Below are 25,453 nucleotides of genomic sequence, written 5' to 3' on the forward strand. Positions count from 1 at the left end.
AAATTATGTTTTTTATATTGCTTCTACAAAATGTCACTCCCACTTACTACTTTTATTTTTTAGGATTTGTTTCAGTTTATTAATTGAAATTCTAATTTCTAATCGCACCCGCATTTAACTGCCACAATATAATTTTAACAAAAAAATTAAATTAGAACAATGAAATCTAAATTTTGTTAACAAAATTAAAGTCTCTATTAACCTTTGATCACGAGTTCGAATCCTAATAGAAAAAATCAGACATAGATGGAAGTAAATTATTTTGAGAAAAAAGGGATGTAGCTTATTTACATTTAAAATCGAGAATCATTAAATTCTAAATAGAGAGAAGCTGAGTGATGCATTCAACAGTTTTAGGATCAAAAGAAGGAGGACTTTATGGAACCACCGCGGAAATATTCTTAAAATGGAAAATGTTTTTCAGTACTGGGCCGGGCCGAAGAGATGAAAAGAACCCAAATCGTGAGAACCAATGGGAGAGCGACAAGTGCGGAGAGGAGATAAGCCATGCCATGCGCGGTGTCTTCAAGTACCCAAACTCACCCTCTCCAACAGAATCTCCATTTCCAACCCCCCCTACTTTTGGTGTTGTCACTTAGTATGCTGTAATTATTAATTTTCCTCAAATAATGAAGAAAAACAACAAAAACAAAAAAAAAAGCAAAAAGCATGGGTGTCCCTTTAACACACCCTTTCTTAAGTGTGTTCAAAAATCGGTTAAATCGAATCGAATTTTCGTTCCAGACCAAAAATCCAACCAAATGTTTTTGTAAATTCAATTTTTGATTTGGTTTTGTTGGTTACTATTCAGTGGCCAAATCGAAAATTCGAATTTATTTTTATATTAAAATATATTATATTATATTTATATATTAACATAAATAAAGAATTATAGATAGAGAAAGAAAAAAAGAGAAAAAAGGGTGAGAAAGAGAAAGAATAGAGAGAGAATCGAGCAATGCCACAGACCTCCTTCTCCAGTGCAGTCTCCTCCACCCTCCAACCGGCGGCAACAACAGCTCTCTCCACCAGTCTTCTCCATTAGGTACTTTGCTCTCTTACAAAGAAAAATTTAACTTAAAAACTTTGCTTTGAAGGTATTTGATGAAATACCTAATTTGAAATTTTTTGTTTTTTTCTTACAAAATCAAGTGAAATTGTTTATAAACTTGTAGCTTCAGATCAAAAACGATTTTTCGATTTTTTTAACGAAAGAAACCAAACTTTTTTTATTCGGTTTTTGATTACGGGCTATTCTGTGGCCCAATTAGAATATTGGATCCATCCCTGTGAAACCTACTCTCCAACACCCCATTTGTAGTCTTGCTCTATTTTCATCCAGACTTCACTTCTGATTTGGACCACAACAAAAACTATATACTTTCCTTCAACTTTTTTTAATACTATTTTAGTTTTTAAATAATTATTAGTTGTTTATATAAGATAATTGCAACAGTGGATGTCAACAATGCGTTGCCTTTTATTTTTATTTTCTTACTCAACTTTATATCGTAAATTAAATAAATTTCTATTATAATTTAAATTTTATTATAGTATAAGACTCAAAATGTTTACCGTTTGAATTAGTTGTAATTGCTCCTTTTATCCTTTTCCATACAATTCTTTGTGATACAATTTTTTTTTTCTTATAAGTTCAACTACGAATATATTGAATATTTAAATAATCAACACAAACACGTACATAAATTGCATTATTAAGTCTAAAGCATGTAAAGTTTGGACATGTGAGAAAGCGACTTTTGATGTTCGGAGTAATAATGATTATTGAAGTTATTTTACGCATACTTTGATATTTTTAAATAGGTGGGTTGAAAAAAATTTGAAAAAACTAAAGCTAAAATGAATGACGGACAATTGGTTCTGATGCGTGTGATTTTAGCACTGGTTCAAAGTTCTTGGATTTTGATCTAGGATTTGGGCTGATTGAGTGAAAACTCTTGAGAAAGAGGACCCGTAAAATAACACGTCAGCACTCAAATGCTTAAGTTAGTTCCGAATTTAAGAATGAATAAATATAAAAACAAATTATGATAGATAAATTATAATAAAAATAAAAATTTCGTATGCTCATGAATTCTAGAGTGGCAGAGTAACAGTAAGAGGATTTCTTGGGCCATACCCATCAGGTTCCAAGGCTACACAATATTTATTTTTTTAAAGTAAGAGCGATGGAGTATTATTAATTGAAATAAACCGGTTATAATAATTCATGTTGAATATCAATATATAACAAAAACTATTCCAATAATTAGACTAAATCTAATCAACACCTATTATATAGTAGAAACAACATCTCACGCATATTGTAGAATTCGAACACATAACCCCTATGATCATTAAACTTCAACTCAATCAACTGAACTAGCCATCATAAGCGGTTGAATATGTAATCTTCGTCATCCAACCCAACTTCAGAAATCGGATATGATGGGTTGAAAAAGCGCAGGATTAGGTCTAGCAAATTAATAATTATTTATTGCTCTTTTTCTCTTTTGAATTTTCTCTCATTAGTTTTGGCAGCCTAGCATGTCTTAGTTGATAGTGAAGTCATAATCCTTATCCTTTCATATTGATCCTCCAATAAGAAATTGCCGCTCATCCTTGCCCAATTTTTTTTTTTTCTAAAAAACAAAAACAATATACATAAAATAAAATTTTATTATATTTATTTAATTAAGTAAAAAATAGAAAAAAAAAAACGAGTAACAAATCAAAACTGAGTTATGATCGGCTGAAATGAACTTTAAAAAAGGAGGTAGAAAAATAAGTTTTACTATATTAGTTCTCGTATATTTTTGTCAACTATTGATAGTTATTATAAGTCTCCAACTTAATTAATAATATAAAGTCTTAATTAAATTAATTTACTCCCATTTATTGTCCCTTGCCTTGAAAAATATTGATAAAAGGCCAAAAGAATAAAGAAACGTTTACTCCAAAAAAAAAAAAAAAAAAAAAGAATTAATAAAGGCTGGTGAGAACACAATTATGGAATCATCACACTCACTCTAGCAAAAAGTCTCTGCCCAATTTCAACTTAACTGAATGAAAATGCACCCGATGCGACAGCTCTTAAAAATATTTAGTCAGGTACATACATAATCCATCTATCAAAGTTGCCTAGATAGATAATTTATATATAAATTAGATTTGATTAAATTAAATTAATTATAAAATAAATGTAATTTTTTTTAAACTATATATGAATAAGACTGCATTTATTATATAATTGATTTGAATTCGATCAAACTCAATTTAATTAGAATTTTTTTTACGTCAATTTTAAATTCCTATAGGAAAACCCCCAACTCATGAACATAGGCCATAATCACATGCTAAAACTAGTTACATGATAAATAAAGCAACATCCATGAATCATTAAATTATACCTTGCATTCATCATGCATCCGGGAAATTTTTAAGTAATAATTTTATTTAAAAAAGATAAAGTTCAAGAATCCAAGGGTTTGTAAGTGGTTCGATTATTTGAATATTCATATCTGAGGGTCGAATTTTAGTAATAGATGGATGATGGGTGGGCATGTGGGTTGCATAACTCCATCCCACCAAACACTTAACGAAATCAATCCAATCTAATTATGGGTTGTTTATGAATGAAGAAAAGAGATGAATAGAATTAAAGAAGGTGAGAAGTGTCTATCAAAGCCAGCACATGCAAACAGAGAGTAAAGAGTCAGCAATTTAGGCCCCAACCCCTCTCCCTATGGACAATTGGACATAGACAATTTTGATGATTTCATAAAAATATTCATCCTCAATTTCCATCACCAGACGTGCCCTCATCACATTAATCTCTCTAAAAAGGTTAAGTTCTCCACTTTCTTCTGCCAATCCCTTTTCCTCCAACGCGCTGATTGATTTCCCTCCCCAGAAGTCTCTTTCCTATCAGGTTTCTTGATCGCGGAGAGGAAAGAAGCTTGGTTAAATTACCGGGTTGCATTCAGATCTGTACGTAGCTCAGTGATTGTACTACTGCTAGCCATGGCTGAGAAGGTATGAAAGTCTTGTAGCTACCTACTCTTGATCGCTTTTCTACTGTTTGATCTTGGTTTTGGAGGATGGATTTATGGCTTAATCAATCGTTTTTGATGCGATGAAATATATAGGTGACTGTTATGGTGCTCAAGGTTGATCTCCAGTGTCCTTGCTGTTACAAGAAGGTCAAGAAAATTCTCTGCAAATTCCCCCGTGAGTCTCTCGTCTTGTATCCCTCCACATTCTTCTTTTTCTTTCCAGCTTTCCGTAAATGGAATTGTATGTTTGTATAGTTTTAATAGAATAATAGCAGCAATCCCATGTATATATCTGGGTTTCTTATTTTCTTCTTTCTATCGTAAGATTGCAATGCAGTGGTAATCACTCATTTTTCTACTGCTTCACTTTCCTTATATTTCACAATTTTTGTTTTTTTGGAAAAGAAGCTGAGTTGAGTATTATTTCTGTGATGTAAAAAATATTTTTGGACAAGAGAAATTAGAGACCAGGTATACGATGAGAAGGCAAACACGGTCACAATCACAGTGGTGTGCTGCAGCCCTGAGAAAATTCGAGACAAATTGTGCTGTAAAGGTTCCAAGGTTATCAAAAGCATCGATATCAAAGAGCCCCCCAAGCCCAAACAACCTGAGAAGAAGAAAGAGCCCGAGAAACCTCCTAAGCAGCCCGAAAAACCCAAAGAGCCAGAAAAGCCGAAGGAGCCCGAAAAGCCCAAGGTCGTTGTCATTGAACATCCTAAGGAACCAGAAAAGCCCAAAGTTGTTGTGGTTGAAAAGCCTAAAGAGCCCGAGAAGCCCAAGGAGCCGGAAAAGCCGAAGGTGGTAATCATTGAGCCGCCCAAGGAGCCTGAGAAGCCTAAAGAAAAGCCGAAATCAGATGGACCACCACCAGCCGAAAAGCCCAAGGAAGCTCCAAAGCCCGACCCGCCAAAAGCTCCTGAACCGGCCCCGAAGCCACCCCCGCCGGAGCCAATTATGGGACCCGGACCTGTCCCGATATGCGGATACCCACCAGTTGTTCCAGTGAGGACATGCTGCGGGCCATGCTACGAAGGTTATGGCGGGGGCCCATGTTACCAGGGGTACGGAGTACCCCCGATGCCGCCGCCATGTTATGATGGGTATTATGGGTATGGCAGGGGCTGCGCTGTCAGCAGATGCGATTACTACTTCAGTGAAGAAAACCCTCAGGGTTGCTCCATCATGTAATGAACACAGGATTGGTTATTACCATGGCAATTGTCACGATCATGTAATGTTCGTTCATTGAGTACGAGGTGTTCTTTCATTATTATGCCCAAAAACAAGAAAAATAAAATTTATACAGAGAGAATTAACGGTATACAGAAATATGACTGCTATTGGTTGTTGATGTTGTTGGGGTATTTCAAGTTGTGACACGATTTGTGTGAATAAAAAGTGGTCAAATAATGATTGATGGCTTTTGCCTTCTTTTTGATTGTTATCTTTCTTTCTTTGATTTGTTGCTTCCTACCACTTGCATTTCAGCACTTTTCAATTTCTATTGGGTGCGTTAGGACAAATTGCAGAGTATGATAAGACACTTTAACTCGCGAGATGCAAACACATTACCAGAATCCCAAATTTCAATTTCAATTTTAATTTTAATTTTATGTTTAGTTAACTATACTTTAAGTTTTTTTTTTGTTAAAGGGAACTGTACTTTTAAGTTGAATGTGGACAAGATTGACAAATTATTGCAACCTAAGTTCTGTGGACCACTTCAGAAGTATAAGACAATGGTAAAAGGTGTTTGGTGGTGCAACCCCACAAGAGAAAGGGACAAGAAATTTCATGAGACATTATCTTAGGCTTAGCATATACCTAATGATAATCAACTTAAATTTCGTCCCAAGTTTATGTCTTGTAGTTTCTGTCAGAAATTTCATTCGAATGAGGACAGGACGGCCTGATACCTTCGAACAACATCTTGAATGTTCAAACGGCGGCCACAGTACTTAGTTACTCTCAGGGAAGATTGAGAGTAAGCAGAGAAGTTAGTTTGTATGAGGTGACTATTTAGAAAGTGTAAGGATTTAGAAGGGCTTCAATAGAAGGTTGAGCCGCATAATGTTACCTTGTAGATGATAAAGAGGAGAGGTTACACTGCCTGAAATGTTGAAGCTGATTTTGGGCCTAACATCTTTGTCTTAACCTCAATCATCTGATGTTGTGGAAGTCCCAAAGAAGCCCATTCACATTCCCTAACGAAACTACAATATTAAGTTGAAAGAGCATTTGATTCAATGGAGTTGACTTTTGGGCTTCAAGGGTTCATGTGCCCTTTGGTCGGAGGGTACAGACTGCAGAGGATGTTGCATCGAGAACTTTAATTTTTTAAGATTAACTAGTAAATAATAGCTTAAGAGTCAACCTTAAAGGGGCACGACCCAGTTTTTTATGTGCGGTTGCGGGCAAGAATTTGGGTTGGACCAAAAAAGAATGATCAGTTATGGTATATAATAACTAGTTAGAGGACGAATTCTATTTGATTATTTGCGTCGACAGTAAACGTGTATAAACAACTCCATTCCTCCAGGTTGCGATTGGGGACTAGAACATGAAGCACGAGGTGGCCTGCACGATATGTTTACCGGGCTGAGACGTGATGTCGGTATATGAAGCAGTATATATGTTTCTAGTTATTCCAGTTGCTACATAGTCAAAATGGGGAACTGCATTGGTGGATCGCTTGCATTGTGTCTCAATGGCAAAAAAGTCAGCCCTGATGAAGGAGATACAGACTTGAAGGCTTTGGCAGTGGTTGATGGGAAGATTGGTTCAGAACCTGCCAGTGGGCTTTGTGGGGTGCCTTTGTCCTTAGCTGCAGTGCTGAAATCAGGGGAGGTTCATCGTCTAATTCCTCAGCCGATACAGCAGCACAGCCTTCAAACACTACTAGCCGTGGCTGAGTGTTGCAATGGTCAGAGAGTAAAGATTGTGGTGACCAAGAAGCAGTTAAAGCTGCTAATGAAAAGCATGGAGGAGCTACAACATAGACATAATGCGCTTCAATCAACAGGAAAAAGGAGTCAGAAATGGAGGCCATCTTTATCTACAATTCCAGAACTTTAGAACGAACAACAGAGAATATATTTTTGCTTCTCTTCAGGTTCTTGTTTTTCGGTAGCATAGTCTTGCAACCCCAATTTTCCATGGAAGGCTACAATGCGAAGGGTGGAAACAAGGAAAATTGAGAGGTGTTGTTGCTTCTGTAGCATTACTCCATGTTGTACCAGAAAATCTAGTATTTCTGTAGGAAGAGCAGTTATTTAGAAAAGCAAATGCTAATGAAATTCTGTATTTTACTCTCTTGAATCAGTCACACAGATATTAGCTGCATAAAAAAACAAATAATTTATTAAATATTTGCCAGCAGTATGTTTATACAAGCATACAGGTATACAAGAGTAACTACAGTAAAAATCACACCCTACAACTCATGGAGCTAGCTAGCCACTCACCATTATACAATTCTAACATTATTTCTGGTATCTAGCATTGTCCAAATGGGTTGGGTATTTACATTGTAGAAATCATGAGATACTGTCTAAGGCATTCTGGTGACTTCCTGACCCTCGTCCCCACCTTATTCCCGGCAGTGTATCTTCAAGAGGCATTTATGGACCTAATCAGCGGAAACTAATAGAGGTTAGAAACTTGCATCTCCAAAGTAAGATAATGGAGTTTCGTCAACTAATTGGTACAAGAAATTCTATTGAAAGATAAACTTACGGGGGAAAATAAGGAGACAAGGAAGAGGCAGAGGGTGATATTGTGGAGAATGTTGCTGACCTTTTGGATGAGTTTGTGCTTCTTATCTTCTCATCCACCTTTGTTAATGCTGAATCCTTCTCTCTTATTGCTGCTTCTCTCTTCATTTTCTTGGACTCGACTTCCATGGCTCTAGTCAGCGTTTCAATCTTTTTCATAAGCATCTGGAAAGACAACATTACCCGGTGTGATGACTGAACATGCTCACTAAAACACACACACTCGTATAGAGATGGAGAGACAGTTGTGCGCTATCCTACCTTGATCTCTTCATCTTTAGAGTTCAGAGTACTGTCTTTCAAGTCACAGAACTTCCTCAAACTTATGACTTCTTTCTGGAGCCTGTCATACAGAAAGCCTGACACCATATCTTCACAGTCATTAATAACTAACTCCAAATCTTTCTTCTCTTCATTGCTGCCCGTTATACCTTTAATTTTCCCCATTTTATCATCAACCATGGCATTCTTGTTCATCTCTGCATTTTCCTTTTCACTGTTATCAATGACCTTATTTCGAGAAGCCCACAAACTCTTTTTCAACAAGCTTTCCCCAGAAGAATTTTTCTTTTTCAAATTATTAATTAACTTTATTTCTTCAGTGGCAGATGAGATTTGTTTTTCATCCATCATCTGCATCGAGCTCCTAGTGATGGTGGATGGCCTAGGTTGTGATGTGGATCTCTTTTTCATTCTAGTATTACTTGATAGGATCCCAAAGAAGTTATTGGATTTTTCATTTTTGGGGGATCCGTTAGTATTGACAGATAAAGAATGCACATGCTTTAAGCCTTCTTCCAGTGTCTTCAGCCTCAACTTCAACTTCTCCTGGAACAAAACATTTTGCAATCTTTAATTCACTAAAACAAGAGTTAACAACCTTAATAGGGTCAAATTTTTTTAGCTGAAATGAGGTTTTAAAGTTTCACCTTGACTTGTGCTTCGGCCTTGGCAGCTCTCTCTGAGATGGCTAGTTTGTCTTTTAACTTCTGCATCTCTGCCTACAGAAGAGAGGTCTCATAGTTAAGAGAAAAACTGAAAACACTCAATTTCATTGGTCTAAACTAGTCATATTTAGGTTTTAGATATCCCGACAGAAACTTCAGTTGGTAATTGGGTGAGCACACATTTCTTGTGAGTGTTTGATGGACATACCTGCAACATCCTTCTCTCTTCTAGCCATTGCTTGACAGGCATAACTTTGTCCTTTTCATCCTTCCACTCATTAGCCACGACAGTTGCTATTCTGTTTGCTGAAACCTTGACTCTCGCTAGTTCCCTTTCCAACGTCCTCTTCTCCTCCTATGATGATGAAGAAAACTAAGGTCAGCTGATATCTTATGTAGAGAGCCTACTCATAAGATTAAGTTTCTCGATGCTTGGTAAGTTACTATATAAACTGAGGTCTTACATTTAGTTCTGAGATCTGGCGTCTATAATCACGAATAGTGTTGGCTGCTGCTCCGCCGGCAAGTATGGCCTCCTCAAGCTCCTTGATTGTTTGGCTAAGCTTTTCAACTTCTAAAACCTTCTGCCTGTTTGTCTTATCAAGTATTTTATTCTCCTCCTGTGAAAATATATATGTATTCGCATGTTAGTCTTTTGTAACCTTATTTATAGATTTTATCGTCGTAGATATTGTGATCTGAAATCGTACCTGGCATATCTCAATTTGTCTCCTAAGCTCGAAGTTTTGATTTTGAACCTCCTCCACTATAAGTGCTCTTTCTAGGGCGCTTCTCAGTATTCTTTCCGCTTCAAGCAATGCTGCTTCTTTAGATTTTGTAAGACGTTCCAGCGCCCTTTTATCCTCCTGTAGTGCTGCAATCTAAAATGGATGAAGACAATTGAGTTTAAAGTGCAAATTCATAATTCAGTTGGAAGAAGGAATCAGGCAAGAACTTCTATTTGATTATAGATCATTATGGATTATCTGATTACCTCATTCTTATGCATCTTAAGTTCTGCCTCTAGAGGAGCAATGACTAACTCAATGGGAACAGAATCATCATCTTTTTGGTTGGCGTAAACCCTCCTAAGAGTCGCTTCAGCTGCATATTGTGCAGCCAATGCTTCCTTCTTCTCATCCGTGAGTTTCTTGATATCAAGATTCTGCATCAATCCGGCCCAAATCACTTAACCATCTATAAGACGAATGTTCATTAACAGAGAACACAAACAAAATACATGGTTATCAGAAAACCATTCACACCTTTTGTTCAATGTGGTTTTCACTAGATCTTAACTTCCCTTCCAACCTTTTAACTTCACTTCCAAGCTGGAAAGGAAAATTGCAAAATATCCCATGTCAGAAAGCATAAGACATACTTGTGCAACTCAATAAATTGTATGCAGATCAGGCGAGCTACACTTTAAATCTTTCTTTTCCTTTTCCACACTTCAGCGCCAAATGAAACTGAATTGCAGTTCGTTTCAGAGATAACATAAATCAAGGCATATTCAATTTTTAGCTATTATGCTACTGTAAGATGCAGCATATGTATAACTTTAATCCTTCTTTCTTGTTAAAATTGAATTTTCTACTGCATATAGAATGTCCAGTCACAAAATAGGAAATCTTTTTCAAGTACCTCTTCCAGAGCTTTATCCTTCAGGACTTCAGTTGCTCGGAGTGCCCGAATTTCACTTTGAGCCTTCCCCAGTTCCCTCTCCTTCTCTGCAATCATATAATTTTGTTTTGCATGACTATCATAATTTGGTTCAACTGAACTCTATGATTATTTGATACTATTATTCATCATCTTTTCTTCAAGTTGAATGATTGAAACAAACCCCCAAAAAAAAACCTGTCCTCGAACAGAATTATATCTATTTTCTAAATTTAAGCATCACCACTAGATTACAAAAAGGGAAATGATAAATGCTGCAGAGATTGGAACGAAGCAGAGTAAGATCATTTGCCAACTATCCGCATTAAAAATCCATCAAGTGTTCAATGTCCCACAGCATAAACTCATAGTAAACAGTTCGTGGACAATCATATTATATAGTCTGACTAGCACATACCATCCCAACACATCATAGAGTTTAAAGTCCTGTTTCCATACAATATGCTATGATCCTCTAAGAAGAGCTAGAACAGTGAAATTGTCAAAATAATATCTTCAAACAATACCAAACCCGATTCTTGATTACAAACAACAGTTTGATAGAAAACCAACATGCATAACTGATGTTTCATTCTACATGCAAAAGGAGAGAAATGATGAACCTTTGAGCTGATTCTGCAATCTGTTGAGCTCCAACACAACAGGGTCTGGATGAGAAACAAGAGAAATATCTTCTCCAACAAGTTCTTCAATACCAGGCATTTTTCTTGAGCTTTCCTCTTTTGCTGCTTCTTGTCCCTCTATTGCAAGAAATGGCTGCCCCAAGGAATACTATATGGACCAAAGTGAAAGGGGTTTTATGGAGTAATATAAGAGGGAGTTGTTAAGGGTTTAGTATGTCTAGGAGAGAGACATAAACAAATAATACTCCAACTCCATGATAAGAGTCCAACCTTGTAAGGAATTGACCGCAAAGAGAGGGAATGACATGGGGTTTTCCCCTTCTGAAGCAAACTCTTGAAAACAACAGTTGCAAGCCGGCCCAGCCGGCTCGCCACCCTTCATTCCCTCCCTTTCAAATCTTTAACCGTTGCATGTTTAACAAACGCACACAGTGAATAAAAATCTCCCCCCCCCCCCCCCCCCCCTAATTTCAAGAACTTCGAGAACAACGCATTTTCATCTATTTTCATCTTCTGGGCTATGCTTATAAAGCTTATTATTTTTGAAGAAAGACTAAATTTTGCTAACACCATGAAAACCTGACACGAAAATGGCAAACCAAACTTCTAAAAGTTATACTTAAAAATTGAAAAATAACATAAGTTGCAAGTGATGGTGCCAAGGGAAAAAAAAAAAAAAAAAAATCTGCTGGTGGCTTCCTGAAAATGAGTGAATCTTGCAATTCACAAAACCCTTTTTATGTAAGCTTTTGAAAAAATGGTCACCTTAAACATGATGGAAAAAGGATAAGAAAGAGAGATTAATTAGTGTGGTCATGATCTCTCAATGTTGATGGAAAGCACTTGTTTAGCACTAAATCTTGCTTTAGCGTTAAAATCTCCTAAACTCTTGCTTAAGTCCTTAGTGGGAATGCATTCAAATGGGATTTTGAACCAAAACTCAGAAAATGAAACATATCGTGGCATCAAAATTCAAATGATTGAATGAAGTGGCTTGAAAGTATTAGCAAAATCCAGGTATATTTTTTTTTCTTTTTTTCCTTATAAAAGATTGAAGCTCAAATGATCTTTGCTTGGAAGTATATTTGAAAAAGATTAAATTGAAAAGTATATAAAAGTTGCGGGCAGGTGGACGAAACTTTGCCATATGGCAATTTTTAAGTAAAAATACAGGGTGTTTTGAAGAGGCGACAAAGGGAAGACTCCCAATCTCTCTACCTTACCTACACCAATGTATAATAATCCTTTGCATAAATAGAGAAAGAGACAAAGATAGTGGAGTAGAATAACTCCAATCTTCAGACTACATATTCATTATCTCATAAGAACCTTTTGTTTTTTTGGATGAATTATTAAGAGATAATGGAATTTCCACTAACTATGTTCTTGAAAGTGACTTCAATTGGGATCAAGCCCATAATTAGCTGTTTCTCTAACGCGGCTTAGTAGGTAAGTTTACAAATAAAAAGTGGTTGTAATCAATCATATACTAAGCTGAGCCTCAGAAAATTATTTACAGAAAATGAGAAATGTGTATATAATGAGCATATTATTGAGATGAGGTTAACATTAAATTCTAAAATTTATAACAATAAGTTGAAGTATGGATATGGGCACTAAATTAAAGTTTTTTGGTTGATGATTTTCAGCGTGCTTTTATAATTTAGAGCATCACATATCTATTTGAATGTACTGAGGATTTTGAAGGTTTTATTATAATTGAAAAAGAAAAACGATTATTAATGGTAATGAAACTGAGGGATTAGGATTTAGGAGTGTAAGAAAATGAAATGCGATTTGTTGTAAGAGCATCCATGATTTAGGACCTGGAAATTTCTGAGGCTAGTGGACCTTAAAAAAGCGTCTAAGTAAAGCTATATTGTCTTGAAAACAACTATCCTATTTCATAGAAAATTCTTACCCAAATCAAATTTTGTCGAAATAAACTAATTACAAAGTAATAGTAATGCACTTGTTATGTGATTGATAACTTTATCCTGAACTCTACACCAATCTTTCCAAAAATATATTGTATTCATTACATAATTGGTTCAAGTCTGACTAAATATGGTACACATATTACAGTTCCTCCCCTGCCACCTCGGCTTGCTTGGTTAGTAGGAGCAGTTTCAGCCAAAAGCTCATGAATCTGGCAGGAAAACCCGTCTCTGCGTGTACATGCGAGTGATTATGCTGCTTCTTCTAATTGTATAAAACAGATTTCTTGAACTATGTCACACAGAAGCCTCTGACCATCTTATGATCCTAGTTAATGCTATAATTCTTACACTGAAAGGACAAGAAAAAACTAAACAGAATCTACTTTCCAAGTGTTGCCGATCCGGAATTCACCAGATCAGCTTTTGTTAGTGTGCCTGATTGATCAACATCAAGAACCTTAAACCACTCCATCACCATTGTAATGTCTTCCTCAGTGATTTTCCCCATCTCCTTGAGCTTATAAACAACAAACTCTGCCGCGCTGCATGAAACCCAAACACCCTGTCAACTTTCTTGCAAGATAACTTATGAAATATCAAACAGAGAAAAGAAGTAGAATAAAGGTCAAGAGCATGTAATTTAAACTTACCTTACAACATTATCATTATCCAAATCTGCCGCCTCAAGATCCGAAGCGGTTAACTTCCTTGTCAGAACCCATTTTACCAGTGATTTTCGTCGTCTTTCGGTGTAGAGTTCAGCCAGGCAGTAAAAGAACTGAGCCAAGCAGATCGTGCTTATCAATATCCAGAAAGTAGCAAAAATACGGCCCCCAAGCGTCGAAAAGCTCTTGTCCCCATACCCAAGAGTAGTGATAGTAGCACAAACGCAGTAGAAGGCATCAAAGAGATCCAAACTCTCATTATGATACAAAATTAATGTCCCCACAACCATGAGAATCAGAAGAGAAATCAGGACAGTATAGAATTTGTACTTGCACCTGTTAGTTTCCACCTCCTTTAGTATCTCAGCAGGGCTGCTTTTTTCACGCATGTGTATCGCCCTAACCAGAAAGGCTTCCTGATTTTCCAATATGCTATCAGCTGCTTTGCTCAGGAGCAGGCCGATGAGAGCCATGCCCATGAACACAAAAATGCAAGCGAGCAATTTTGCCGTGGTGCTGTCGGGCACGAGATCCCCATATCCTACTGTCGTCATCGTTACAATACAGAAATAAATGGCATCAATGAATCCATTTGTCTTGTTGCCCTTGATCTGATACCTAACAAGAAAGAAGCAACAGGCTCCTAAGCTTACATATGCTAGCAAGATCAGGAATACTAGCTTGAAATCGAGTTTATTTGCAAAAATCGTCTCTGGGTGCTGATGGGGTGCAGCATTGTTCTGGTCAGGATTACCCACGTACCCGGGAACACTCTTGCAACGGCTGTATCTTCTTTTCATGAAGGAAGTGTTTCGAGCAGAAAAACGAGAAGATTCTATAGAGTTTTCCAGTAGTGGATCTTCGGCATCACTCTTAGCCATTGTAGATTTTCAGGACACCCCAGAAGCTCTGCTGTAGCTTGGAGCAATATGCAACTGAAATAAAATGCCAAACTCATCATCTCACCACAATGTAATAATTTAAACAACAGAGTTTGTCATTAGAAAAGGAAGGAAAGAAGAGGTAATATGAACATATCGCTGAATGCACAATATTTTCTACATTTTGTCTCTGCATCAGGCAGAGACCAATTACCAAGTTCAACAGAGGGAAAAGAAAATTCCCCTGCTTCGTTTCATTCACTTAAGCTTGCTAGCCATGGATATAAAGAAAGTGTCTGTTTCCAATTCATATTCAAGGAAAGCAGCAACGACAACATGGAACTCATACGAACAATACTACAGATGCTTTTCTCCCGTTTCCATAACTCAAAATTCAAGAAACGAAAATCGGAAACGTGGATTAGTCCGTTTGATCAGCTCAACTTCAATTAGCATTGTGGAAACAGGAAAATAATTGAGGAAATGGTAATGCATGGGGGGAGGAATGTAATGGTCGTCATACCTGAATGATCTGCAATTTGGACATAAGACCGCATCCGGAGTTGTGCTTTTGTAAGAGAAATCCCGAAACGTAGGACCACCATCAGCTACAGCATAGGCATTTAGGCACCAGAAAGAGCTAAAAAAGGGATAAACAAAGAAAAACAAACGATTTTAGTATGGATGGAACAGTGAGATGCTTGGATTAGAGGATTTGCCAGTTGGGATTAGAAATTATAAAATAACCACTGTTTCCAATCCCTATGTGTGATTTGTGAAAGTACGTACCAGGTCAAATACCATTAAATTCATAATGTTACGATATCATTATTTTATTCTTTCCCCACCATTTATAATTAATATTCAAATGAATTTATGAATATATATGATAATATTGTAGAAAAATTCAACCATGATTAGATATTTTTGGGAAATATGATTCGAAATGTTTTCATCAATGACATGTTTCTCCATTCCAAATAAGTTGAATTGTTGAGCATTGTAGTAAATAACATTTTTTAGAATAGAATTTTTTTCTGCAAAACTATTATCTTAATTCAATTCATAATTTTATTTTCAAGATAATTTTTTTTTCTAATTCAAATTAAAAGCTTTGAATTAAATTATCCCCATGATTGTAATGGAGGGAGTGATTGACGTTAATCGGAGTCGGACAAGGAAGCCCAGCCCACGTAAGCCCCCAAAACAAAAACTACCTGTTCAAGTGTTCATAGACGAAAATTTCAGTGTCAGGCAGGCTCACTCTTGAACACAGCACGCTCACTGCGAAAGAAATCAAAGAAATAAACGCTTGAAGCTTGTTTCTTATGGTACGCCAATTTTCTTAACCCTCGACCAGTTCCACCACTCTTCCCTTTTTCTTCAATTTTCTATCTGTATCCGATTTTTTTTCCTTCAGGAAATTATGTTGATTGCTAAAGAACCCGTTGATTAATAAAAGTATATAGTTTAGCCCAGTTGAATTATCTATTGGAAGCTTGAGGGTTTCTGGGAGGTTCAACAAATTCATTAAACTGATACGCTATGTATGGATTTGTGGGATTATGCGAAATGGGTGTTCCGTAAATTCTTGCATTGGCATTACAATGGCCACTTGGAGTTATAACACGAAAAGATTTAATCTTGGCGACATTTCTTTAGAGATCGTGCTTTTCTAGAGCTCTTGATGATTTATGGAAATTTTTACTCTGACATTTCCTTTATATTTCGTTAGGCTTCTTTGACGATTTATTAAATTCTGTATGCTTCAGGGTTTCTCTGGGTGCTAGCATCAGTACTTTTCGAGATTTTTGGAAGTGACTGAATTAGATTATATGAAAATCCATCAAGCGGGTTTAACCAATTATGGTATCAGTACAGTCGAAGACTGTGTGGATGAAAAGGCAGCAATGTCCATGTGGCGATTGGAAATGCTTTATCACGTACGAGGGTGAGATAGATGAGAATAATCTGGGATCCCAGTCGATCAAGAATGATTCAGGACCAACAGAAACTATGGTTGCCCCATACGTGGGAATGGTGTTTAAGAGTGATGATGAAGCATTTGAGTATTATGGGAATTTTGCTAGGAAAAACGGATTTTCAATTCGAAAAGAGAGATCAAGGTTGAGTCCTCAATTGGGTGTTTACAAGAGAGATTTTGTTTGCTATAGGTCTGGGTTTGCACCTGCTAGGAAGAAACAGACGGGGGAGCATCAGAGGGACAGGAAATCGGTTAGGTGTGGATGCGATGCAAAAATGTACTTGTCGAAGGAGGTTGTAGATGGGGTTTCTCAGTGGTCCGTTGTGCAATTCAGTAACGTGCACAATCATGAGCTGTTAGAGGATGACCAAGTTCGCCTGCTACCAGCTTATCGTAAAATTCATGAGGCAGATCAAGAGCGGATTCTTCTCCTTTCAAAAGCTGGTTTTCCAATTCACCGTATAGTTAAGGTGCTTGAACTGGAAAAGGGAATTCAAGGTGGACAGCTCTCATTTCTGGAAAGAGATGTAAGAAATTTCATCCAGAACCGCAAGAAAGTCGTTCAAGAGAATGACGCTTTATTGACTGAGAAAAGAGAAAGTGAAACAGTGGATCTTCTGGAGGCCTGCAGGGCAAATAAAGAAGCTGATCCATACTTTGTCTATGATGTTACTGTTGATGAAAATGATAAAGTTGAGAATATTGCTTGGGCTTTTGGGGATTCTGTTCATGCCTACGACATGTTTGGTGATGTTATCTACTTTGACTCAACATATCGTTCGATGACTTACGGTATGCTTTTTGGAGCATGGGTTGGTATTAGCAATCATGGAAAACTTCTCGTCTTTGGCTGTGCTTTTTTGCAGGATGAAACCCCTCGATCATATGCTTGGAGTTTCCAGGTTCTCATTTGAAATTCTTTGGCTTCATCCTTTTCTTATATGCAAATACTTTGTTTGCTTATCTTGTTCAATGCTGCTTCAGGCTTTTCTCCGGTTTATGGAAGGAAAATATCCAAAAACAATTATAACAGATGTCGACCCTGGTCTCCGAGAAGCCGTGAGAAGTGAATTGCCAAATACAAAACATGTCATATCCCTATACAATATTCTTCCCAGAACATCCAGCTGGTTTTCTCTTCCACTTGGCCCAAGGTTCCCTGAATTTAAATTTGAGTTTGAAGAGTTGTGCCATTTAGAAAGTACTGATGAATTTGAATTTCGGTGGAATCAGATGGTTTCCCACTTTGGACTTAATTCAGATAAGCACATTGCTTTACTCTTTTCCCTACGCGCATGCTGGGCTTTACCTTACACTCGAGGCTGCTTTCTTGCAAGAATGGATTGTACATCGTATTGGAAATCCATAGATATATGTTTGAGAGGATTAATTGAAACTCAAACCTGTTTGCGTGGCTTTTTGGAGCAGGTATGTTATCTTTGTCAGACAATAACTTTTCCATGATCCACTTTGAGCAGTTTTAATCTTCTTTCGGCTCTGCCTTTTTGTACTGTATTAATTTGGTTTCCCCTCTTTTGCCTTTTGTAGACAGGAATATTGTCAAATCATAAAATGCAGTCCCATGATGAGGTGCAGTATATGCATCTTAAAACATGCTTACCTATTGAAGATCACGCGCGTAGTGTTCTTACCCCTTTTGCATTTAATGGGATACAACAAGAAATGGTTCTAGCAATGCAATATGCTGCATCAGAAATGGCTAATGGGTCATATCTTGTACGCCATTTCAAGAAGGTTGATGGGGAGCGTCTTGTTATATGGATACCAGAGGATGAACAAATTCACTGCTCCTGCAAGGAATTTGAGTCAACAGGAATTTTGTGCAGGCATGCCCTTCGGGTGCTGTTATTCAAGAACTGTTTTCAACTTCCAAGCAAATATCTTTTGAATCGGTGGCGCCAAGAAAGCTCTCTTTTCTGTTACAGTGGACAAAGTAATCCAAAAATCAAGGATGACTGGTATCAGGAATTCAATTCCCTGACTGAGACTTTGTTTTCTGAAGCTATTCTGACTAGAGAGAGATCTGATTTTGTTCACAGAGAACTTACTAAAGAGCTTCGAAGACTTATTAGTCAAGTAAGAGAAATGCCAGCTGTTGATGAAGTTGTTCTGAATGTTACTCTTTCACCGCCGAACGTATTGTGAGAACTGTGTATATAAAACTCTAGTGGTTAATCACCAGGAAACCTTTTACTGAAAGGAGTCTTCAGTGGAAGAGCTAATGTGTTTTGGCCGTTGTAATACAAATACAAAAAGAATCTATGTAACTTTCCTGAAATATTACGAGAAAGATAAAGTTGGCTTACTAGGTTAATCCCGAGTCTGTAAAGTGCCAGTTGCATGGATAATTATGTGTTGAAGCAGTGAAGAAGAGAACTCTTGATGAGGTTCATCTTGTAAATAATGTAAGATTAATTTACTTAGACCACAAGTAATTTGTTACCTTGATTTTGTTATTCCTCTTCTTTTCCTAAATTGAGCTGCTTTGTCCATTTAATTCTTGCTTCTGCACCAGCTCACCACCCCTAAACTTTTGGTTATTCACTTCTTATTGATTCTGGTGTTACTTATGCCAACTCTAATTCTACTTGGCACTTTTTTCACTCTATTTTTATGTATTCTGAAAAGTAATATGGATGGCATGAATTAGGCTTTCCTGGAGTCTTGTGGAGGATATATTTTAATTCTGGTGTCTAGTACATTGACTGGCAAAACCATTAAGCATACAATAAACTCAACCTGCTGTTTGTATGCATGCTGATAAACACATACCCAACGCATATACATAGATGTAAAGCATACTTGGAAGAAATTTGCTCATAGAATTCTAACATCCCGGATTTTGAAATGAATAATATCATCTGCTTCTGATTGATTGGCAGTGTGGATCTTGTTGTACTTGATTTAGATTCCAGCATTCTTAGCATTCTTTGAACTGCTCCAGTTACTTGATTTTATTTCCACCTCATTTTATTTATTGTTAGCAACTCAAATGACTTCTTTACAGACAGAGAGTATTTTTAACATTTTTTTGTCTCCATCTACCTCCTTGACACATGCTAATTCAACTACTTAGCTATCTCCATGAATTCAAAGATTATCTTTTACCAGCCCTTCTATTGATACTCAGATGTTTTGAGGTGGATTCTAATCCTGTCAGTATTTTTGATATCATGTGTATTTGATTTGCAGTTGATTATCTGTTTAATTTATATAATTTGTTTTAAGATTGAAAGAACAAAGTAGAATGAGGAATGGATAGAACGAAGTGTTCTTGATCATTGACCTTGGGAACCCATTTGAAGGTTTAAGAATGAAAAAAGTAGAATTCGATGACATTATTATTCTTCTTTGTAAAGCTATTGCCTTGTCATGACCAGCTTGTCCAAAAGGAGTTAACCTTTGCTTGTATATTTTACTTTTACAATGCAGTTTGCTTAACAATATCTAATGACATATTCATACAGCAGTACAATGATGAGATGGATTTAAAACTTGTGATGCTGCTTCCAGGAATCAAGGTATCCTGTATCCTAATCCTTGTGGATGCTATTGTTTTCAATTTCTATTAAATGTGAGCAGAAAAATAGGTCATTCGTTTCAGATATTTTGTCTTGTGGTACAACCTCTGAGACAAAATGCTGATGCATAGAGTAAATAATTGGTTTCTGGTTGAGGGTTGTGTTCCTTCCTAGTGATGTGTTTCTTGTGGCTTTGATGCTTTGACGCTGATTGAGGCAACTATTCATCCATTAATTGAAGGTCTGGCTTTTACCTTGCAAAAGCATGGTAATGCATCTGTTGCAGTGATAAATACAGAAGTCAATTCAAGAAAGTTGTGCATCGCTATTTGCTATAGTGAAACGTTGTTATTTCCTTATGATCTATTAGCTGACTTCTTATCATGATTACTGTAGTCCCACAAGATTTGAGGACTTCAAGTTGGATAAATCGTCCAGGCCTTCTTTCACCATTTGGACAATCAATGTGTGGCTATGTTTGGATTATCTTTGAACAGCTCAATTCATGGTCTTGCATTATCTCTTGATTTAGCTGTACCATACAAGTGTCTAATAATTGATTGAAATTATAACATTCACATTCCACTTTCTGGTCTCCACTCGCAGATAAACATTTCCGACTAGTTGAAATTTGCCCTGAGGGCTGAGTACCTTCTAGTTCTCTCTCCTTCATCTGCTATTCAATTTGCAGGTAAGCACTGAACACGACGCTTCATTCATTTTGAATTTCTTCAAAATGAGGCCCCTCCTCCTCCCAGTGTTGGTGCTTACCGTATTTCAAACCAATGGGAGACAATATTAGCAAAAGGAGAGCCCACCTTTGGACCACAAAATTTAGGAACCTCTTTGTTAGGTCGGTATCTGAACTGTGCATGGTTTATTGAGGATACGGGAGTATACCAGTGACATGTTATTGTCATTGAAAATATCAACTCTGAAGCTGTGTATTCCTCCATTTATCATTTTAAGGCTTGTTTTTGCAGAAGCATTATGATTTCCTCAGTTTGTTGGTCAATCTATTTGGGGAGGACCCATAGCTTTTGTGGTGGGATTATCAATGTTCTCAGCTTTCATGCATATCTGCTTCTGTCCCTACCATTTGTATTATTGGTAAACTGTAATTACATTTTTGGTTGATTTGGGTTACAGAAATTAGACAAGTGGTGATTTGAGTCAACTATATGTTCCTCTAAATTAATCTTACGACATAAGCTGTGAAAAATGAGGACCGGCATTATAGAACTAACGTTGTAACTGGAAGATATTTATTCCAGAGGAACTGTAGTTAGATTCAATGGATAGAATCAAAAGAGTGTGGGATCCATCTTTGATGTATTTCTTGAATGTTCACCCTTTCCGCAATTGATACTGATCTATCAGAAGTCCCATCAATAGAAAACATGAAAGTTTGCTGGTGGTGTCTTTTTAATTCTCCAGTTTCTTTGTCTTGATATAATTCACAAAGACTTCATTTCCAGTTCAAGTCATGAAAGAAAATAAAAACTGTAAGATATATGGTCTCCTGCCAGTTAATGTCCTTTTAACTTTAAGACTATACCAAAACAGCTAGTTCTCAAATCAAGATTTAAGTCTAAGTTCAAGATATGCTTTAGATTCCCACATTGATAGGTCACTGTTATCTTTCCCAGCATGCTGCTTGCAGTTTTATCACAAATGAAATTTGCAACAGCCTGTAAAATCTGAGAGGTATGGTTAAGCCATATAGCCCCTTATTTAGACACTAACCCTTGATTTCAGGCATTATAATATACTGTTTATGAGCAAGATGAGATGATCAGCCGACAAGAAGCTAATCATTGGAACAATGTCTTAAGATTCTTAACCACTTTATCTATCATGATGAGATATGCAGCATGTCTGATTATACCTAAAAACTTTTAGAGCTTCATGTGTGGCCATTGTTTACCAAATAATTCAGGCCTACTTTAAAGCTTTTGCAAAATCTAACAAATTTGTCTTGGTGGGAAGGTGGAGCCAGGGAGGGAAAGGTGGGAGCTCTGTCTGGAGAGAAAAGCAGTGCAAACTCAAGAATTCAAGCAGAAAGAAAAAGCATTATTAATTAACTAGAAAGGGTAACAGATTATATTGTACAGGTAGCTGAATTTTCTTATGGATGCACATGCACAGGGAGGACAGAGTTCTTTAATGCCCAAAAACAAGACATGAACTCTTGGAGACATATTTATGTCCTCTGGTTTTACACTGTAATGAGTTGTTGCTGGGCTTCAACCCTAATTTCTTCCTTCATCTTCCTGATAAACTCTTCAAACTTCTTGTTCAACTCTTCCGTGCTCACACTAGCATCAATTACCTGTTCCGTCGCTGATGTACCCTCCGCAACTCTACTTTCTTCAAGTCCATCTTCGTCCTCTTCTTCTTCTTCCCACCCTTCACTCTCTAAAATAATGCCATCTTTACGGAAATCTCCATAATGGTATTCATGTTCTTGCTCCGATTGTTTTTCATCAGCAACCGCGACATGATGTCGAGTAGCAGCACATTCCATGGATGCTACATTTTCTTCAACTGTTGTCTCTTCTTTAATAGGAAGAGGCAGTTGAGTGATTTCCTTCACACTATCTTCAGCGCTCTTCATGTTCAAACTGGAGGAGCTAAGTCTCAAGTTCTTGGCAAGAACCGCGAGGATCCCATTACAAATGAGGAACATGTACTTCCTATCCAGAGCCTGAGCAAGCAATGGGAAAACCAAAGTCGAAAACTGAAGATTGTAGGAGAAGAAGAACGGGAAACCTGAGAAGTAGGAGTACAAGCAAGAAAAGAAGGAAACTAGGACTAGAAACTGAAGCGTCTTCTTCATGAACTGATAAGACTTGTGAATTCGGGTGGCTGCTTCAACTTCAACTTCAACTATTCTGTTATCACCCTCCATATTCTTCCTCTCAACTGGAAGTCTTAGGAACAAGAAACAGAAAGGGTTGAAATGTAAGAGAAGATTTGGTGAGAGTTTGAATCTTGCATGACAGGAATTGAATGCCCTGAGGTTGATGACTAAATAGAGAGAAGGGAGATTTGAATGAGTTCGGTTGGGTGGGTCTATTTCCTTTAGAATTTGCCTATTTGACCGAAAGAGATGGAATGTAGTGGTGGCGGTGGTGCAATTGCAAAATGAACTGAAAAAGCTGGCTGGTTCTGAAGTTTCTAGTACTTGCTGTAAAACGCGAGTCTTTTCTTTTTCATGCGTCTTATTGACGGCATGGCATGGCATGGCCTGGATAACTTCATCCTTTCTTTTTTTTTTATATATATATAATAATAATAATATTTGATGAGGATCCGTGTAGAATTTACTGAGCATGAATTAGGGACTAATTCTGTCGCTTTAAGGCAGATGCCCTCCATTCTAAGATGCCTTTTTGGAGAATCTTACACAGTTTGCAAGGAAATTCCTCGGTTTCTGTTTGGACAAAAACTTTCTTGGTCTTTGGCGACCGAACAAGGGGATTGAGATAATTTGATTGGTTTAATTAAATGCTATGTTGGATGGTGTGTGTACTGAGTGCACGAAATGTTATCAAATACATATCATTACTAAAAATTGATACCTGACAATACAATTCAATACCTTAACATTTGCAAGACTGATTAGTTATACCACAAATAGGCTGAACTTGAATTTCAGATTATGTTCAAGAAAGTCAAAATAAGAATTTATAACAATACAGATCACATGTCTGATTTCATTGTCTTATAAATGTTTTTGATATTAATATCTTTTCTTTTAATAAATAGATTAGTATAGACTGTGAATCAAAGATTCCTTAGCATTGTAAAGTTTAGTACATACATTAATTTCAAATGCAAGATCCAACCAGACCAGAGGGTTGAGATGGGCTGGGCTCAGCTTCCATTTGCCGCCACAATTCTTAGCCCAACAGCAGCAGAACAAGAAATTCACACAACACAGCAAGATAATAAGCCCAACTCATCTCTGTTAAGGGAAGAGCATTAACCACATACATGCATGAACGTGTGAAGGACTAGAGTTGGTGAGGCCACAAGAACGTCCCCATTGCATAAGCTCTTTTCTCCTCCAGACTACCATCGAAAGCCAGTCCATACTGCCCAAGAAGATTGTCCAGCTTCCACTCCTCCATCTTCTCGTAATCGCCCTTCTTGTAGCGTGGGTAATGAAGTGGCAATCGGAACGTGTACTTTACTTTTTCATGCCCAGTAATGTTCACAACTTCTCCACCAGCTTCGCCGTGAACACTGAAATTCTGAGTCAGAGTCATCGCCAGGCCGGCAAAGTATATTTGAACTAGAAATTATGAGGTTTGCGACAAACTGAAGGACATATATATATGTGTGTAAGAATCAAGGGAATGAATTCATTGCGTGAAGGGGATAATTAAAAGTCTTGATTGCTTGTGTGTTATTGGGGCAATTACTTGCATCAGACGTTCTTGCTTCTTGATTTAGGGTTTTGTCATATAAGTGGGCTGTTTGTAATGGTAATGCTTGTGAATTTGTCAACATAATCATATATGGTTGTCACAATTAAGTGACTTTCTGCGGAAGAAAAACCTAAATTTCGGCCTCTAGTGCCCATTTGCGTGTTATTATCCTACCTTCTTGTAATTACCAAGGCTATGTTCAAGTGATCACTTCTTACACAAGTAATTGTGCAGGATTAATTAAATTAAGAATTAAGTGTCCGACGAGATTAGACTTCGGAAATTTGGTATAAGAGGACGTGATGATTGTCAATTTTTTTTTTCAAATGTCGGCTTCTTGCAATTGTATGCACACATAATTGTTCGCTAATACTACAAGAATGTAACCCTTATTAAATAATTGAATGAAAATCAACGAATAAATATTCCACGATTAAATTAGTAACATTATCAAATAATCATGCAAATCATTAAATAGGTATCTAATTTGATATTCTAATAGAGTATTTACAAATTTAATTCATTTTACGTGAGCTTCGCACCTGCCCTTTTGAGACGATTTTGTGTGTTCCAAGGTCAAGAATTATTAATCTCAATCAATAACTGATTCAAATCAGGTGGTCGTGCAAGTCACTAGCGTTTTTAATATTACTTTTCCAGTTTGAATAAATTTTTTTTTGCCAAATCAAATTAATTAAATAATTAGTATAATATATTTATCACATAATCAACCATTCCGTCTAATTAATTTACTTTGATAAGACCAAATTTGGACTCAAATTTTTACATGTATATATCCACACACAGACACATTCACTTATATGCGGTTTAATGGTCTGATCCTTCATAAAGTGGGTATAGTACGTAGGGTGTGGACTCTATAGTTGAGTTTTAAAAACGTAAGTGATAGCGGTCCAGGCC

The 25,453-nt window shown here is 36.9% G+C and overlaps 5 protein-coding genes across 10 annotated transcripts; 2 read left to right on the forward strand and 3 right to left on the reverse strand.

Moving 5' to 3' along the window:
• The first annotated feature begins 916 nt into the window (after positions 1-916).
• Positions 917-5,502, forward strand: LOC105175237 (uncharacterized). 2 transcript variants are annotated; one of them, XM_088876249.1, is made up of 4 exons: positions 917-1,045; positions 3,914-4,035; positions 4,149-4,230; positions 4,513-5,502. In XM_088876249.1, exons 2-4 carry the CDS (start codon positions 4,024-4,026, stop codon positions 5,244-5,246), a joined length of 828 nt encoding a protein of 275 aa, XP_088732375.1. In that variant the 5' UTR covers positions 917-1,045; positions 3,914-4,023; the 3' UTR covers positions 5,247-5,502. The 2 variants fall into 2 exon arrangements, with proteins under 2 accessions (XP_088732375.1, XP_020554108.1); XM_020698449.2 differs by lacking the exon at positions 917-1,045 and adding an exon at positions 3,669-3,846.
• A 1,889-nt stretch (positions 5,503-7,391) lies between these two features.
• Positions 7,392-12,283, reverse strand: MAP70-5 (microtubule-associated proteins 70-5). Of its 3 annotated transcripts, XM_011097617.3 has the most exons (12): positions 11,355-12,283; positions 11,064-11,232; positions 10,423-10,508; positions 10,044-10,109; positions 9,773-9,943; positions 9,489-9,659; positions 9,243-9,398; positions 8,987-9,133; positions 8,761-8,832; positions 8,093-8,659; positions 7,794-7,996; positions 7,392-7,686 (listed from the first exon to the last, which is right to left on the reverse strand). In XM_011097617.3, exons 2-12 carry the CDS (start codon positions 11,161-11,163, stop codon positions 7,668-7,670), a joined length of 1,758 nt encoding a protein of 585 aa, XP_011095919.1. In that variant the 5' UTR covers positions 11,164-11,232; positions 11,355-12,283; the 3' UTR covers positions 7,392-7,667. The 3 variants fall into 3 exon arrangements, with proteins under 3 accessions (XP_011095919.1, XP_011095917.1, XP_011095920.1); XM_011097615.3 differs by having other exon boundaries at positions 11,064-12,283; XM_011097618.3 differs by having other exon boundaries at positions 7,854-7,996; positions 11,064-12,282.
• A 762-nt stretch (positions 12,284-13,045) lies between these two features.
• On the reverse strand, positions 13,046-15,337 carry LOC105175239 (two-pore potassium channel 1). 3 transcript variants are annotated; one of them, XM_020698277.2, is made up of 4 exons: positions 15,094-15,337; positions 14,452-14,624; positions 13,675-14,307; positions 13,046-13,566 (listed from the first exon to the last, which is right to left on the reverse strand). In XM_020698277.2, the coding sequence occupies exons 2-4, from the start codon at positions 14,568-14,570 to the stop codon at positions 13,404-13,406; spliced, it is 915 nt and encodes a 304-aa protein (XP_020553936.1). In that variant the 5' UTR covers positions 14,571-14,624; positions 15,094-15,337; the 3' UTR covers positions 13,046-13,403. The 3 variants fall into 3 exon arrangements, with proteins under 3 accessions (XP_020553936.1, XP_020553935.1, XP_011095921.1); XM_020698276.2 differs by having other exon boundaries at positions 13,675-14,624; positions 15,094-15,336; XM_011097619.3 differs by lacking the exon at positions 15,094-15,337 and adding an exon at positions 14,785-15,072 and having other exon boundaries at positions 13,675-14,624.
• A 354-nt stretch (positions 15,338-15,691) lies between these two features.
• LOC105175240 (putative protein FAR1-RELATED SEQUENCE 10) lies at positions 15,692-19,031 on the forward strand. Its single transcript, XM_011097621.3, has 4 exons — positions 15,692-15,901; positions 16,343-17,456; positions 17,539-17,982; positions 18,103-19,031. Exons 2-4 carry the CDS (start codon positions 16,437-16,439, stop codon positions 18,718-18,720), a joined length of 2,082 nt encoding a protein of 693 aa, XP_011095923.1. The 5' UTR covers positions 15,692-15,901; positions 16,343-16,436; the 3' UTR covers positions 18,721-19,031.
• A 3,117-nt stretch (positions 19,032-22,148) lies between these two features.
• LOC105175241 (uncharacterized) lies at positions 22,149-23,357 on the reverse strand. Its single transcript, XM_011097622.3, has one exon. The coding sequence runs from the start codon at positions 23,341-23,343 to the stop codon at positions 22,315-22,317; it is 1,029 nt and encodes a 342-aa protein (XP_011095924.2). The 5' UTR covers positions 23,344-23,357; the 3' UTR covers positions 22,149-22,314.
• Positions 23,358-25,453: the final 2,096 nt, after the last annotated feature.

Source organism: Sesamum indicum, linkage group LG12 (assembly GCF_026168435.1).
Source record: "Sesamum indicum cultivar Baizhima isolate 11 linkage group LG12, ASM2616843v1, whole genome shotgun sequence".
Classification (NCBI taxonomy): domain Eukaryota; kingdom Viridiplantae; phylum Streptophyta; class Magnoliopsida; order Lamiales; family Pedaliaceae; genus Sesamum; species Sesamum indicum.